This window comes from Sphaeramia orbicularis, chromosome 3, assembly GCF_902148855.1.
Source record: "Sphaeramia orbicularis chromosome 3, fSphaOr1.1, whole genome shotgun sequence".
In the NCBI taxonomy this organism is placed as follows: Eukaryota; Metazoa; Chordata; class Actinopteri; order Kurtiformes; family Apogonidae; genus Sphaeramia; species Sphaeramia orbicularis.
The window spans coordinates 58,389,271-58,404,535 of NC_043959.1; the positions used below are offsets into that span (position 1 = coordinate 58,389,271).

At 36.5% G+C, this 15,265-nt stretch overlaps 1 protein-coding gene across 1 annotated transcript; it reads right to left on the minus strand.

Moving 5' to 3' along the window:
• Positions 1–1,056: 1,056 nt before the first annotated feature.
• On the minus strand, positions 1,057–13,861 carry LOC115417154 (cell surface A33 antigen-like). Its single transcript, XM_030131163.1, has 7 exons — positions 13,694–13,861; positions 11,026–11,183; positions 8,198–8,414; positions 7,307–7,471; positions 4,916–5,032; positions 4,668–4,800; positions 1,057–1,588 (listed from the first exon to the last, which is right to left on the minus strand). The coding sequence occupies exons 1-7, from the start codon at positions 13,731–13,733 to the stop codon at positions 1,126–1,128; spliced, it is 1,293 nt and encodes a 430-aa protein (XP_029987023.1). The 5' UTR covers positions 13,734–13,861; the 3' UTR covers positions 1,057–1,125.
• Between the last annotated feature and the right edge of the window lie 1,404 nt (positions 13,862–15,265).

Sequence of the window (15,265 nt, forward strand, 5' to 3'; positions counted from 1 at the left end):
AAGGTAAGTTGCAAATAACTTGCCTGGTAACTTTTAGTTGCTATAATAGACAATTACATTACTTCAAAATACAAACCTTTCCTATGAAAAACAAAAACTTGCTGATGAATGTTTACAGCCAGTACAGTGTAAACAGCCTGACCCAGAGTTTGTCATGTCTGACTCTCATGATTAAATCTTGTGAATGGCAGTTTGGGGTCCCTGTCTTTCCTCAAATAAGTCTTCCCTAAGCAACTTCCCTAAAAACTGTCCCCCCTCTGCCTGATTCTGCTTTTTTTTTTTTTAAACTCTAATATAATCCTATCACTGGATTATCAGTTATTGTCACTAGGTCAATTCAGATAAAAAGTGTATGTTACATCACAACTGGGCGTCATATACACACTCTCAAAAAAGGAGGTACCAGCTTGTACTTGAAAGGGTACAAATGCTTGTCGCTGGGGGTGTACTTTTTTGAGAGACATTTCTGCACCCTTTCGAAATGGTCCATTTTTGTACCTTAAGTACTTTACGTAGAAAGAAAACTCTCGTATAGTTGATAACGCCATGATGTTTAAAGTTTGAACCGGTGGCCTAATTGAGAAAAAAAAGATGACATCGGCAAGCTACGACATGAAGACATGGAGGTGTGAATGAAAACTTGATAAACCAGAAATTATGGCAATAATCAGAGGTTCTAATAAGCTAAATAAATTATTAGGCTATTATCATTGAGCTAATTGGGCTATTAAATTAAAACACAAATTATTATTAAATATAATATAGAGTAATTACAGTATAATATATAATACATAATGCGCTAAGCCTAATGTTTTAACTATAATTAGTCCTACTGTTCAGTTCTCCTAGCCTATAGCCTATTCTCATGGTCTACACACAGTTTTTAATGCTGCAGGGTACCTTATAGTACACATTTGTACTTTACAGAACTTTGGAGCCTTTTTCATAGTCTAAAGGTGCAATTTTGACCTCCTAAAGACCAATATTGTACTTTTGAGAGAATATTCTTAAAAAATGTACTTATAGGTACATAAATGTTCTGATCTCGTACCTCTGTTTTTGAGAGTGCAGGCTGTAACTGGAATAAAGAATAAAAGGTCAAATAGGTGCTGAGGATGGGAGGCTCTAGTCGTCGTAGTCCCTTCTTGGTGGTCTGTTGTCACTGGGGTCATCATAGCGGCGGTTGTCATCATCATAGCGGCGGTCATCGTCATAGCGGCGGTCGTCGTCATAGCGGCGGTCGTCGTCATCATAGCGGCGGTCTCGGCGTTCATTATAACGACGATCGTCATCATAGTGGCGGTTGTCATCGTAGCGCTCACGGCGATCGCTGTACTGTCGGTCGGAGTATTCACTGCGATGATCGTCGTAGTCGCTTCGGCGATCATCATAATCGCTGCGTCGGTCATCGTAATCCTTGCGCCGGTCGTAGTCACGATCGCTTCTGTCCTCATAGCGGTCTTGGCGTTCACTATGGCCACGTACACTGGATTCATCATCACTCCTCACCTCTTCAGGCCTCTCAGGGCGACGGTTCTCGCCATTTCTAACCGAGTCTTTGTCATAGTGCCCTTCTTCTTCCCGAACTCTGAAAAATAAACCGACAACAGTCAGTTTTGCAGGTGTATATACATACAGTCATGGAAAAAATTATTAGACCACCCCTTGTTTTGTTCAATTTCTGGTTCATTTTGATGCCTGGTCCAACTAAAGGTACATTAGTTTGGACAAATATAATGATAACAACAAAAATAGCTCATAAGAGTTTAATTTCAGAGCTGATATCTATCCATTTAACATGTTTTCTTGATAAAAACCAAAATGACTTAAGTTCTTACATCAATAGCTATGGCATTGTACTGACAAAAACAGTGCTTTTAGGAAGTCCATGTTTTCTTTTCTGTCTGTTTTAGTCACATTAGTCACACACAGGAGTTAGTACTTGATTGCATAAGCATTGTTTTTACTGACTTTTGATAGTCTAATATTTTTTTCCACGATTGTATATATGTATAGTAACAAAGGTAATGAGAGTGATTCAGTGATATTTAACACAAGAGAAGGTATAAAAATGAGATGGCGCTAAAGACTGATTTCTTCATCTGTTTTGTTGTGAATTTCATGAGGAAGCAAACTGTTCCATTTATTCCAATAGAGGAAGTGAATGTGCTCGCAGGTTAAGACTGACTGTTTAATCTTATGGTTACTGGAGTAAATGCAGAACCAGTTTTTCATGAGCCACATATTGTGAACACTCTAACGCTGAAATGGCATTTTTCAGAAGAACTTTGAAGCCTGTCTCTGGAGCACATTGTGAGATCTGACAGTGCAAATGTCACCCACGAGGTAAAAACAAGCAGGAAAATAAAGTGAATGATATTTATAATATGAAAATAATGTACGTCATCAGTAAAATAAATTATATTAGTATATAATTATTTTACTTTTACCATATTAATGTACTTTTATCCATCTAAATATTGTTCTCAACCCTTCTGACCGCACCCAGAAGTGGACCGTATCATTCATATCATTGTCACAGTTTGCAGTAGTTGTCTATGACACATCCTGACCTCTGTGTATCTGGGGGTAGAAAAATGCCCCTGAAAGACCAGAAAACCATAATTGTGTATTTATTTACTCCATTGTGGTCTCTAAGGATTTGACAGCTGAGATAAAAAATGTACAGAGTATGAACATAGTGCCTCCTTAACGGACGCTTATCTGCAACTTCCATGTCCACATATCCCATCATCGGAGTAATATCACTGGCATCCATTTAGAAAGCTTGCATGTTTTTAACCCTTTATTGGGCAAGTGATTATTTTTGGTAATTTCTGCATGCATTACAAGACAGTGATAACAGTTCCAGCGAGGACAGTGAGTCAACAATCTCAGGTCCAATGTGGTCTCCAGGGTCTGTAAGGTCCAATGTGGTCTCCAGGGTCTGTAAGGTCCAATGTGGTCTCCAGGTGGTCTCCAGGGTCTGTAAGGTCCAATGTGGTCTCCAGGGTCTGTAAGGTCCAATGTGGTCTCCAGGGTCTGTAAGGTCCAATGTGGTCTCCAGGGTCTGTAAGGTCCAATGTGGTCTACAGGGTCTGTAAGGTCCACCTCTGCATGAACAGTGAGTGGACCTGCTGTGTTCGGTACCATGAAGTAATGGTACTAATGTAAGGAATGATGTTCAAAGGGATCATGTGGCTGTGGACAGGGGTCTGGATCAGCACTTAGGTTGGACTAATGTTCTAAAAGTGATGTTCTAATGTTCTAAAATACATGTTCCTTTCACATTACATGTGTTTTTGTTTTGTTTTTGTTTTTTTTGCATTTTTTTTGCATTTTTGTATATACTTCTTGTATTTCTTTTTTTTGCCACTTATGGGCAAGGAACCAAATATGGTAACTTCATTAACCTTGATTTTTGACATAATAAACTTTTTTTTTAGTTCCACAGAAGTAATAAAGTCTTTTTATGTCCTCAAATTACACACAAACTTTGAATTCCAGAGAATTACAATGAGTGTCCTATAAGGAGTTAAAAAGAAGTGCACCTGTGACATATCACAATAAGAAGTAATATAATATATTTCCGAATGGATATTTTGTTCCACCTCTTTTCTGAACCCACCAAAGTTCTACAAATATTCTGATACTTTCTATAATCAGGTTCCATGGGAGGTTCATCTAAAGTTATTACTACTTTAAACTCATGTATGACGTTGTCTTTGTTTCAACTCCTATGTAGTCCAACTGTATTCTGCTTTACATAGGCTATACTGTAGATATGCAAATATCTAAGAGCAAAGTGGAAAGTGCAAATCCTGAAAATGTGTTTATATGCACTGATATTTCATTTGTTGAGCTGGAATGAAGAAGAATGAAGTGATTTGTTTTGAATCATGCCAGGACAGATTTCCTGGAGTCTAAATCTGGGGGAAATCTCTTTCCTTTTAAACCTTAAGTCAAATTTAGGCAGATGTTTTTTACATTTGACCTCCACTGTTTTATTCGTGCCTTGCTTCTGCGTAACCAACAGGGCCTCTACAGGTTTCTACAAGTTCAATTTAAGACTTTTCAAGACTACTCAGAAGGGAATTTAATGCATCATTCACGGCCATAGGGGCAAAATTTCCAAATTTCGTGTCATCTCATGTGTAAACGTGTACTGGTATAACAAAAAAAAACAAAAAAAATCCTTGAAAATCATTAAATTCTTGAAAAATTTGTCACTCCTAGAATTTAGGAAAATGTATTTTTTTACTCCAATGCCTTGATTCCTACGGTTTTGAGTCATTTCTCACCGAGGACTGCAAAATTAGCCAGAATTTGGTTGTTAATTTCAATATAAATTTTCGAGTTGGAACGGGTGGAACTGAGTCGACAAACGTTACTCTCTTTGCAGCTTGGACATTTAACAGACACATTTACACACAATACAGTGAACAAGTTTATGGCAACAGAACTTAAGACCCACCCTATCAAATTTAATACCTTTTACAGACTTTTTTAAGGTATTAAATGCTGGTCTGTAAATTCAAGATTTTTAAGACTTTTTTAGACCCTGGACTAAATATAGGCCTTTTCAATATTTTTCTTTATTTTTTTGTTTTTTGGCAATGATTTTGTTTTTGTCTCTTGTGTGTTTTTGCATGTGCCTCAGACATTACCCTAGAGCATATTCGTCCTCTTTGTTCTTCTTCCGGCAGCAGCAGCAATAAATGATGATGATGAGTGCGATCAAACCGCCAACTGCTACTGCTATGATCCAAGCGGTGCGGCCGATGCTGCCAAGCATGGAAGCTGGGGGAGAAGAGAAGGATGCATATTATCATTATGAACTGTTGTAGTAATGTGTGCGTGTAGATTGCTGCATCGTTGGATTGTTTATGAGAAGAGGCTGAAAGGTTTCCCTCACGTGGCATGACTGCGAGTGTGAGGTTGCAGGAAGCTGAGCGGATCTTGTTGCTCGAGGTGCAGAGGTAGAATCCTGATGTGTCTTTGGAGACATTGTATAGAGACAGAATGCCTTGTTCTGAAAGACAGAAAGTCAGCCACATATTCACATTACTGCTGTCATCTGTTATTATCATTTTATAGAGTACAAATTTTACGCTGTAGCTGCTAAAGGAAATATTCCATTAATAGTTTTGATACCAATTTGTTTTTTGCCATTAAAAGAAAACATTAAAGGAAGAGATGATGTTGAAGTAAACACATTTTTACAACTCATTATATAGGCAGCTTACATCATAACAAAACAATACATCTTCAGGTCTGGAAGAAATTCAAACAGCTTTGGCTTTATTATTTTTGGCATGTGTTTGAGAAAAATGAATATAGTTTATTCTAGAAACAACTGACATTATTCTCCAACAAATCCCAAATAAGATATTGTTTTAATAAAGTATTGTAAAATATTGAGTATTTATTCACAGAAAATTACACCTGTTCAAAATGTAGTATTCTCAGACCTGAATACACCAAAGAAAAGTTCATATTCATTTTAAAAATCATAAAACAAGGATTTCAGTTAACAAAGGGTTCAGAAATCAGTATTTGATGGAATAACTCAGATTTTCAGTCACAGCATCCTGGTATGTGCTGTGCCAGTCTTTTACATCGCTGTTGGTGGTTTTATGTCACTCCTGGAACATGAATACAAGCAGATCTACTTAAAAACACAACAGCCCTTCACTGATCTCATTATATTTTGCAACACACATCATTCTTTGTCCTTATTTCCAGATGATCTATTACTTTATGTTAATAATGCCCCTTCTTTAATTGTCAATATTTTGGATGGTTTTAACCCTTTCATGCATTCTGGTCACTCCAGTGGACAGTTTTTCTATAGATTTTCTCTCGTATATTCATGGGATTTGTTGTTTTAGTTCCATATCAGCCAACACAGTGGACGCTAATGCATCATCCCATACACTGACATTCCCGTAAGTTTCCTGTTCTTTTATCTAAATCAGTTACTAATTGTTATTAGACTGTAATTAACAGAGGTTGTTTTTTTTGTTTTTTTTTACAATAAAGTGGTTTTTTTTTGCATATTATCTGAGTGAGTAATAACTAGTATTATAGTATGTTCAAATGTGAGAAAACATCAGATTGGCAGCATTAACCTCCTGAGACCCAGCAAAATGAAAATTTTAGCTTTTTTCCATTAAACAATTGTCTTGATTGGAAACCGCATAATGCAACAGTTTTTTTTTTTTTTTTTGTTTTATTTTTCAGATACATTTTTAAAAATTATTTTCATTTATTTATTTTTTTAATGGAATGTTCTTTGCAATGGACAGCAAGTAAAACTGTCAAACTTTTGTCCCCTACATAGGACAAAAATGCATTGCTGGGTCTCAGGAGGATAAAAATGTTTTTATTTCATAGTTTTCACACAGTATGTCAGTAAATGTATGTTTCTGAGCTTCAAAAATTAAACACACGGTGTTCAGCTGAGTGGACATTTTTGTAACTCCATGAAAAGTAGGTCCCATAAAAAAAATAAATAAATAAAATAAATAAATAAAATAAATCATATTGCTTTTTTCATGCCTAAAGAGGAATAAAAACACTCAGGAAAAAAATCTTGATTAAGGTTCTGATAATTCATGCATGAAAGGGTTAATATGTTCTAATAGATTCTCTCATAAGATTAACTGATGCCTCTTAACCTTACCTCTTTACTACAATCTAATATTTCTGTGATGAAATCTTCAATATTTAAGTGTCTAAATTCATCTGCCTTGACATTTATTTCAGAATAAAATGTTCTAAGCCAAATGGAAGGGGACTTGTACTTAACTCTTTATTAGCTCATATTCTCTAAGAATATACATGGAGTATTTTTATCCAGTATGATTTTTTCAAAACATGTTTGTTCATCTGTTAAAGCTCTAGTTACTCTGATGTATTTGCTGCTTTGCTGCTGCTGGTCCCAGACTTCGGAACGACCTGCCTCTGTATGTCAGACAGGCTTCCTCCTTGCCCGTTTTTAAATCTCTTCTTAAAACCCACCTGTTCTCCTTGGCCTTTTAACACTTGTGCAATGCTGACATTTTGTTTCTGTTTTTATATTTTAACTTGTTTTATTTAATTTTATTTAATTTTAATGTTTTTATTGCTTTGATTAATTTGTATTGTGCTTTTATTCTTCTGTAAAGCACTTTGGTCCACTGTGGTTGTTTGAAAGTGCTTTATAAATAAAGTTGGATTGGATTGGATTTGATAATATAAAGATAGTTTGCATGAATCTGCAGCACTTCAGTGTCAGATACTTGATACAAACACTGATACTTACTGTCAGTGGTTCTAGGGTCATGAGGAGTAGGCATGTTTCTGACATCACGACGCTCCCATTTATAAGTAGGGGGTGGGGAGCCTTCCTCTGATTTACAGGTCAGATTGATGTTCTGGCCGTATTCTGCTTCACCCTGGACCTCACATATGGGTGGAGATGGAGCAACTGGTTGAAAAAAAAGATGTCAGTAAAAAGAAGTCTGATGAAAATTGAAAAACACTTAACATGACAACATCTGCTTTGGTAATGACTAGGAAGACACAGTAAATAAGTACATTTCTGAACTGCTAACCTATCCTACCATTAAAACATTCAGCTCTGACCATCCTACACATAGACTACAGTGACCATTTTCATTGGCCTTAAATTGTTGAATAATTTTCTATGGATTACAACTTCCCCTTCTCTTTATGTTTTCAAACCCCTTATCTAAGGACCCGCCTCTTTTCTTTAGCTTCTTAATTGTTATTACTAAGACGAGCCAAGTCTGACCACATTGAGGTGTTTACTTGTTGCTTTTACAAAGCTTTCGATGCCCCTTCTGTATTAATTCGCCTGTTTCCCTTGTGCGTTATTTGTCTGTGGTTTATCTGATCAGTTCTTCATTCCATCAGTCAGTAAAGAACAAAGAATAAACAGGTTTAACCTGAATTAATTCACTAGTAAATTAAGTGAAATGGAAAATTAGCAAAAAGAAATATACTATGGTGACAAAAACAGCTTCTCTTTTTCACATCCTACGATCATACTGAGCATAATCTGCTAGACATGGTAAAAAGTTAAACACACAAACTGCAGTAATGATTGGAGATACAAAAAGGTTTTAAAGAGCAACTATTTTCACTCTCTTCTTTGTTTAGAGGAGAAACAGTTTTAGATTTGAAGAGTTACCTAGGACCACCAATCGTGCGGTGTCAAATGGAGTGCCCTCATCATCACCTGGGATCATAACACGGCACTCAAACACCTTGTTATCCTGTAGTGTGATGGATTTAAGGTTCAGGTTGGCCTTTCCCGCAGCAATGTCTATATCCAGGGTCACTCGATGTTCATACGCTTGTTTGATGTCAGTTCTACCGTCGTGAGAATAGTGCACGGCGATCTGGGTCTGGTGGAAAACGACATCAGAGGAGCAGCATAAGGGGAAGAACACAATGTTTTTTGGTTGTTGTTTTTCACAATCCTTTTATGGAGTGATTTCACTATCAAGTAGGAGGGGGCAACTTACAGAGAAACGAGTGTAAAGACTGAAACTGAAGAGGTAAAAATAATATTGTAGAGAGTAAAATTATTATTGTGGATGAATAAAAAAGTGAGAGGGTGCACACAATTACAATGCTCGCTCACTTTTGCAAAATCACCTCTCACTTTCTGATTTCTATGCCCCTTCTGTTCTCTTTGCTTTCGTTTTTGTTTTCTACTCCCTCTCAGTTTTATGTTCTCCTCGCTCTCAATTCTTCACTTGCTTCCAATTTTACTGGGAATGACGTCACGTATTAAGACTCAACTAGACGATCAACGATGGCTACCTGGAACCTGGGTTCAATGGTGTGTCTGAGCCAAAATCTACATTTGGAGGATGAGCACTACGGAGCCATGGCATCTGGAGAAAATGTGAGGCTTTTAGTCCGTTAATGAGCAAATATTGATGCTTATGTACAATGTACAATGAATGTGGCACAAGGACCTCCTTTTTAACAGACTATTATTTAAATTGGCTAATGTTACTATTTTGACTTGACTTCTTCCCTGGAGTCTCTGTGCTTTATCGCCTCACAGGTTTTTCCCTGGATCATCACAGGTTTTCCCTGGATCCTCTCTGGACCTGCTGCTGTGGTCCTGCCTCTCTCCTCCTTTATCATCATCACTCACTCATCCATATAGTTATGATAGTGTTTATTATATAGTTCCATAGATGTTCTAGTTCAGTTATCTGTGCATCAACTGCATCCATGTGTCTCCCCCTACTTCCCCCCTTCTCCCCCCCTTCTCCCCCTCTCCCCCAGTCTCTCTGTATCTCTATCGCTCTCTCTTTTCTCCTCCTTTACTCTCTCTCTTTAACCTCAACTGGTCCTGTCACTCGTCCATCCTCCAGGAGTCTGGGTCTGCTCCAGGTTTCTGCTGTTAAAGGGAAGTTTTTCCTTCCACTGTCTCCACTCACTAGTGTTTGCTCCTGGAGGATTCTGTTGGTTTCTGTAAATTGTCTTAGAGTCTGGTTTCGACCAACTCTATATGTAAAGTGTCATGAGATAACTTTTGTTATGATTTGGCGCTATATAAATAAAATTTGATTGATTGATTGATTTTATTAAGGCATTAAGTGGTATGTGTCTAAATACTTAAATAACCGGTAGCGTTAACTAACAATCAGCAGTCAAGTCTTAAGTCATTGTACTGGCTGCTAAAAGTGTCTTTTTGTAAAATGTAGATGTGCAGTTGACACAATTTCCCTCGTCATGCCCTGGGACAAATTATTAGACTAGTCAACAACAAATTTATTGTTTAAGTTTTTTGAGCTGATTTAGGATCATTTTGGTGCTGAATCCAAAAATCACATTCATTTTGCTCAATCAGGTCAACTTTCTGAACTATGCTACATATTAGCTTTTTAACATTTTTGCTTACATTTATGGGCATTTTCACATCATATGATACAAAATTCTTTCATATTTCTTGCAATAAACGAGTTCTGAAGATTTTACTTTTGCCAATTTATGATTAATGTTTTTTTAATATTACAGGTGAATGAAATGGCTTCAACTAGAAGATCTTGCAAAAATAAGCCTGACATATTCTGCTACATCTGCGGTGAATACACCATTGTACCTAACAGGAATCCTGTTAGAAAAATTTTTTTTTTCTCTTAAAACCTATTTTGGGTGAGAACTATGTAAAAAATCAACTGATAAAGTCACAAAAATGTAATCAATTTTGAGAGAAGATCATATTTTTCAAAATCAAATTAGCAAAAAAACCTGACCTGATTGAGAAAAACAGATGTCATTTTTGGATTTAGCGGTGCAAAATGGTCCTAATTCAGTTGAAAAAACCTAGACAACTTCCAAAAAACATTTATTTGTAACCCAGTGTTATTTTTACCTCTTCAGTTTCAGTTTTTACGCTTGTTTCTGTATAAGTTGTGCCCTCCTACTTTTGATAGTGAAATCACTCCATACACATTAAGCTACATATGATTGTCCTGATCGTACAGGGTAGGGAAGCAAAATGTACAATATTTTCAGGCAGGGATTGACAGTGTATGACCAATTAGTTTATTGAAAGTCATGAGAATTTATTTGCCACAAGAAAATGTACGTAATAGAAAATGTTTTTATTCTATGTGTCCTCCTTCTTTCTCAATAACTGCCTTCACATGCTTCCTGCTCATAGTCATTCTCTTCTTTCCATTCTAAACAGTCTTTATGGACACTCCAACTATTTTTGAAATCTCCTTTGGTGTGACGAGTGCATTCAGCAAATCACACACTCTTTGACATTTGCTTTCCTGATTACTCATATGGGCAAAAGTTTCTGAAAAGGTATGGATAATAGTGTTAGGTATGATTATGACATCAATATATGTTTGGTTTCAAAACAATTGACGTAGTGCCTGCTGAGAAAAAACAACTAAATGTTCATTGTAAATTTTGCTTCCCCACCCTGTAATGTCTCAGTGTATGAATGGGATAGATAGACATACATCCATAGAATATACTGACCTCTTTCTCACCCTCAACAGACCACGTTATAACGACTAATCCAGGGTTTGTCTGCCTGGTCTCAAAGCTGCAGGGCAGTGTGATGTTGTCTCCTCTGGCGTATTCATACACCTCTTGTGGAATGGTCACTCTGAGGCAACCAACACCTGATACAAACACTGTCATGGGTTTTAAAACAGAGACATATGCTCATATTGGTTACTACGGTTGAACACAGTCGGACATATCACATATACAGTATATGGACAAAACTATTCAAACACGTTGAATTCAGTTTTGGTTTTTTTTTTATATGATTATTTATATTTTCTATATTTTATCTTGAATCAGCATGAACAGCACGACTTATGAGCTGTAGTAATGATGTGTCCAAATATCTTTGTCCATATAGTTTAGAAACATCAAATAATGGCAGAAAAATAATATTTACAGTCAGAGAATGAAAAGTATTTCAGAAATTTAGAGGTAGAACATTTAAAATCAAAAAGTCTGGGTGTCCCTGCTTAGACTGTTGCCCCGCCCCCGGATAAAGCGGCAGATAATGGATGGATGGATAAAATCATAGTCATGGATAAAAAAAAAATCTATGTGGATAGAAATGAAGTAAAAACCATCTCTGATGCATTTTGGAAGCAACAACAATTAAAAGAAAACTAACTAATGGAACACAATGATATTAATCACAATATAAAACTATATTATGACCTTTGTCATTATTGTTTTGTATCCCAGACCTTTCCCTGTTAGAAAAGAAACACCTGAAATCAGAATGTTCCAATGCTTTTGTCCATATAGTGTATATACAGCAAATACTGATAAACTTAAACATTAAACTGGAGTACAGATTTATGAAAATATGTTTGAGGTGAATGAATCAGATAGAACCTGTGATCTGTAGATCTTTTTACCCCACCCTACCACCCACATATCAGACAGGCAAACTGAATCTTACAATATTGTATTGTATGACAACTCAGTAATTACACTGGTCAACAACAAATTTATTGTTTAAGTTTTTTGAGCGGATTTAGGATAATTTTGGTGTGCTGGATCCAAAAATCACATTCATTTTGCTCAATCAGGTCAACTTTCTGAACTATGCTACATATTGGCTTTTGAACATTTCTGCTTACATTTATGGGCATTTTCACATCATATGATACAAAATTCTTTCATATTTCTTGCAATAAACGAGTTCTGAAGATTTTACTTTTGCCAATTTATGATTCATGTTTTTTTTAATATTACAGGTGAATGAAATGGCTTCGACTAGAAGATCTTGCAAAAATAAGCCTGATGTATTCTGCTACATCTGCGGTGAATACACCATTGTACCTAACAGGTACAATGGTGAAATGATTTTTTTTCTCTTAAAACCTATTTTGGGTGAGAACTATATAAAAAATCTACTGATAAAGTCACAAAAATGTAATCAATTTTGTGAGAAGATCAAATTTTTCAAAATCAAATTAGCAAAAAACCCTGACCTGATTGAGAAAAACAGATGTCATTTTTGGATTTAGAGGTGCAAAATGGTCCGAATTCAGTTAAAAAAACCTTGACAACTTGCAAAAAACATTTTTTGTAACCCAGTGTTATGGGAATAATTTGAGGTTGATTTTCAATAAGCTGCTAAAATATATATATTCACATTCACAAAGTTTCCAACCAATATGTTTTTTTTTTTTTTGTCCAGTTGATAAATTGTGAATTAATCTGTAATAGAAAGAATTGCTATTCACTACCTCTGATCTCACATTTACCCCTTCATTTAAATACATTTTTTGTATTTTACTGCTGCAAACACTGCAATTTCCAGACAGTGGGATCAATAAAATCACATTTTATCTCATCTTATTTAACGCACACAAACTATGGCAGAAGTTGATTTTAACCCTTTCATGTATTGGGGTCACTACAGTGGACAACTGTTCTACAGCTGTTCTCTTGTATATTCGTGGATTTTGTTGTTTTAGTTCCATATCAACCAACACAGTGGACGCTTATGCGTCGTCCCATACACTACAATTCATACCATTACTGTAACTTTACATTATTGTTCTTGATAAACCTGATCTGCACTAACATATGTAAGTGTAAATCAATTGCTAATTGTTATTACATTGTAAAGAACAGTTTCTTTTAAAACAAAAAGTTGTTGTTTTTTTTTTGCATATTATCCGAGTGAGTAATAGCTAGTATTATTAGTATTATAGTATGTTAAAATGTGAGAAAACGTCAAAAAATTATTTAATAGTTTTGACACAGTATGACATTGAATGCTGTCTGTTTCTTTGCTTCAAAAATTAAATGAATGATGTCCAGCTGAGTGGATATTTTTGTAACTCCATGAGAAGTAAGTTCATAAAAATATTTATATTTCAATCACTTTTTTTTTTCATGCCTAAAGAGGAACAAAAACAATCTGGAAAAAAAAAAAGATCTTAATTAAGGTTCTCATAATAAGTGCATGAAAGGGTTAATATTTAATTTAATATTTAAATACTTTAATTTATTATTTATATTTATTAAGAGCTAGCAGGCAGCAGACCAATGACACAGGCCTTAAAACAGATAGTCGGGCCTGTTCGTCCTGGAACAGCCGAAGGCGCAGACAGGTGTGGCACAGGTAGGCTCAGAGACACAAACACCAGTATTCCCCACTCACCTAGGCACAGGACAGACCATGGAAGAACACCCCCGTCCATAGTCACGGCCGTTCTTTTGTCGATCTAAGCTTTACTGATTTTTTACTTTTGTAGATGTGCTATTACAATGAAACAGAGAACCGGAGCCGCCCAAACGTCAGCGCATCGAAACCCGAATACTTGCGTCCGCTGCGCGCCACCGGGTGCGCCCGACGTCTATGTTTGATTGACAGCAGTCTCAACCAATCACAGCGACGACTCAGGTAACATTGTTGTTCCACCAAGATGACTTGTTCCAGCCTGTCCTGTCATCTTCTAGTACACCTGGTGCTTCAGAGATACTGCTTCAAAAAAAAACAAAAAAACAGACTGCCTCCCGGAGTGAGACAATGTTTGACAGCACTGATTTGCAAATAGATGCAGTTTTTAATGGTTTACTGTTTCTGGCTTTAACCAAACAGTGTAAACATTTTCTTTGGCTCCAAATTTCATTTATTTATTCACTTCTCTCAAAAGCTCATAGGATTATACATAAAAGGTTACATTAAAGTGTCTGTCTTTGTTCAGCATTAACAAATATCTTTATGTTGCAATAGAAACAGAAAGAAAAGAGGCATTAGTAGTGACTAAACCAAACACTTGTGGGGGTGGTGCAGCTAAAACTGATGTGAGCTGTTGGAACAAGAAAAACGTTTTCCCCGTCAAACTGGTTTGATGGGAATTTATAACCCAGGGCACCCATGCAAATACACACAGACACACAGAGAGAGAGAGAGAGAGAGAGAGAGAGAGAGAGAGAGAGAGAGAGAGAGAACAAAGGGGAAAAAAAAGATTACAGGGTGGAATTTTAGGCGTTACACAGTCCTGTATTAGACACTGCATAGAAACGGTCCAACTTTACCTCAGTCTGTGTTTGACTCAGCCTGGAGTTGTGTTTTAGTAACTGTACAGCACCCCTCAGTGGATGCATGGGGAATAGCACAATATAAGTCACACTGATGATGATGTTGATGATGATGATGAGGATGATGATTAGGATGAGGATGAAAGTCTATGAACCTTGGGAAGGATTTTGTTTCTTACTGTATCTCCTAAGAGATACAGTAAGAAATAGTAGCCCCATAGCATGGCATCTGTGGTCACGTGTCAGTCTAGGCATCGCTGAGTTGTTGCAAATGATTTTCATGCTTTTCATCTTGTCTTTACATACAGAACATGACCACTCCTTAACTGACCATAGTTCCTTAAGTTGAGCAGTTCATTACTGAGGAATGAGAAAAACAAGTCTTATGAATGCAGACAAGTTCATTCATGCGTGACAATAGCTCAACCCGTCTCAGGTTGTTAAGAAATTGTCTGGGATTATCTTCTACAGGTGAAACTGAAACATATTGATGCAGCTCAGGAACAATAAAACACATTCAAGTGTTGCATTTTCATTGGCACTGAGTATATCATACAGAGGTAGAATACAAACTGGCACAGGACAAAGGGAAACACAGGGCTTAAATACACGAGAGGGAGAGGAGAAAACGAGACACAGGTGTAACAAATCAGGGCGGGAAAAGTAATCACACAGGTGGGAGTAATGG

Excerpts from the sequence above, each read along its gene's own strand:
- LOC115417154 (XM_030131163.1), bottom strand. The coding sequence starts at position 13,733 with ATGGACGGGGGTGTTCTTCCATGGTCTGTCCTGTGCCTAG. Across the intron at positions 5,033-7,306 it reads TGACCCTAGAACCACTGACA|AACAAGGCATTCTGTCTCTA; the intron begins GTAAGTATCAGT and ends TCTGTCTTTCAG. Across the intron at positions 1,589-4,667 it reads GAGGACGAATATGCTCTAGG|AGTTCGGGAAGAAGAAGGGC; the intron begins GTAATGTCTGAG and ends TTTATTTTTCAG.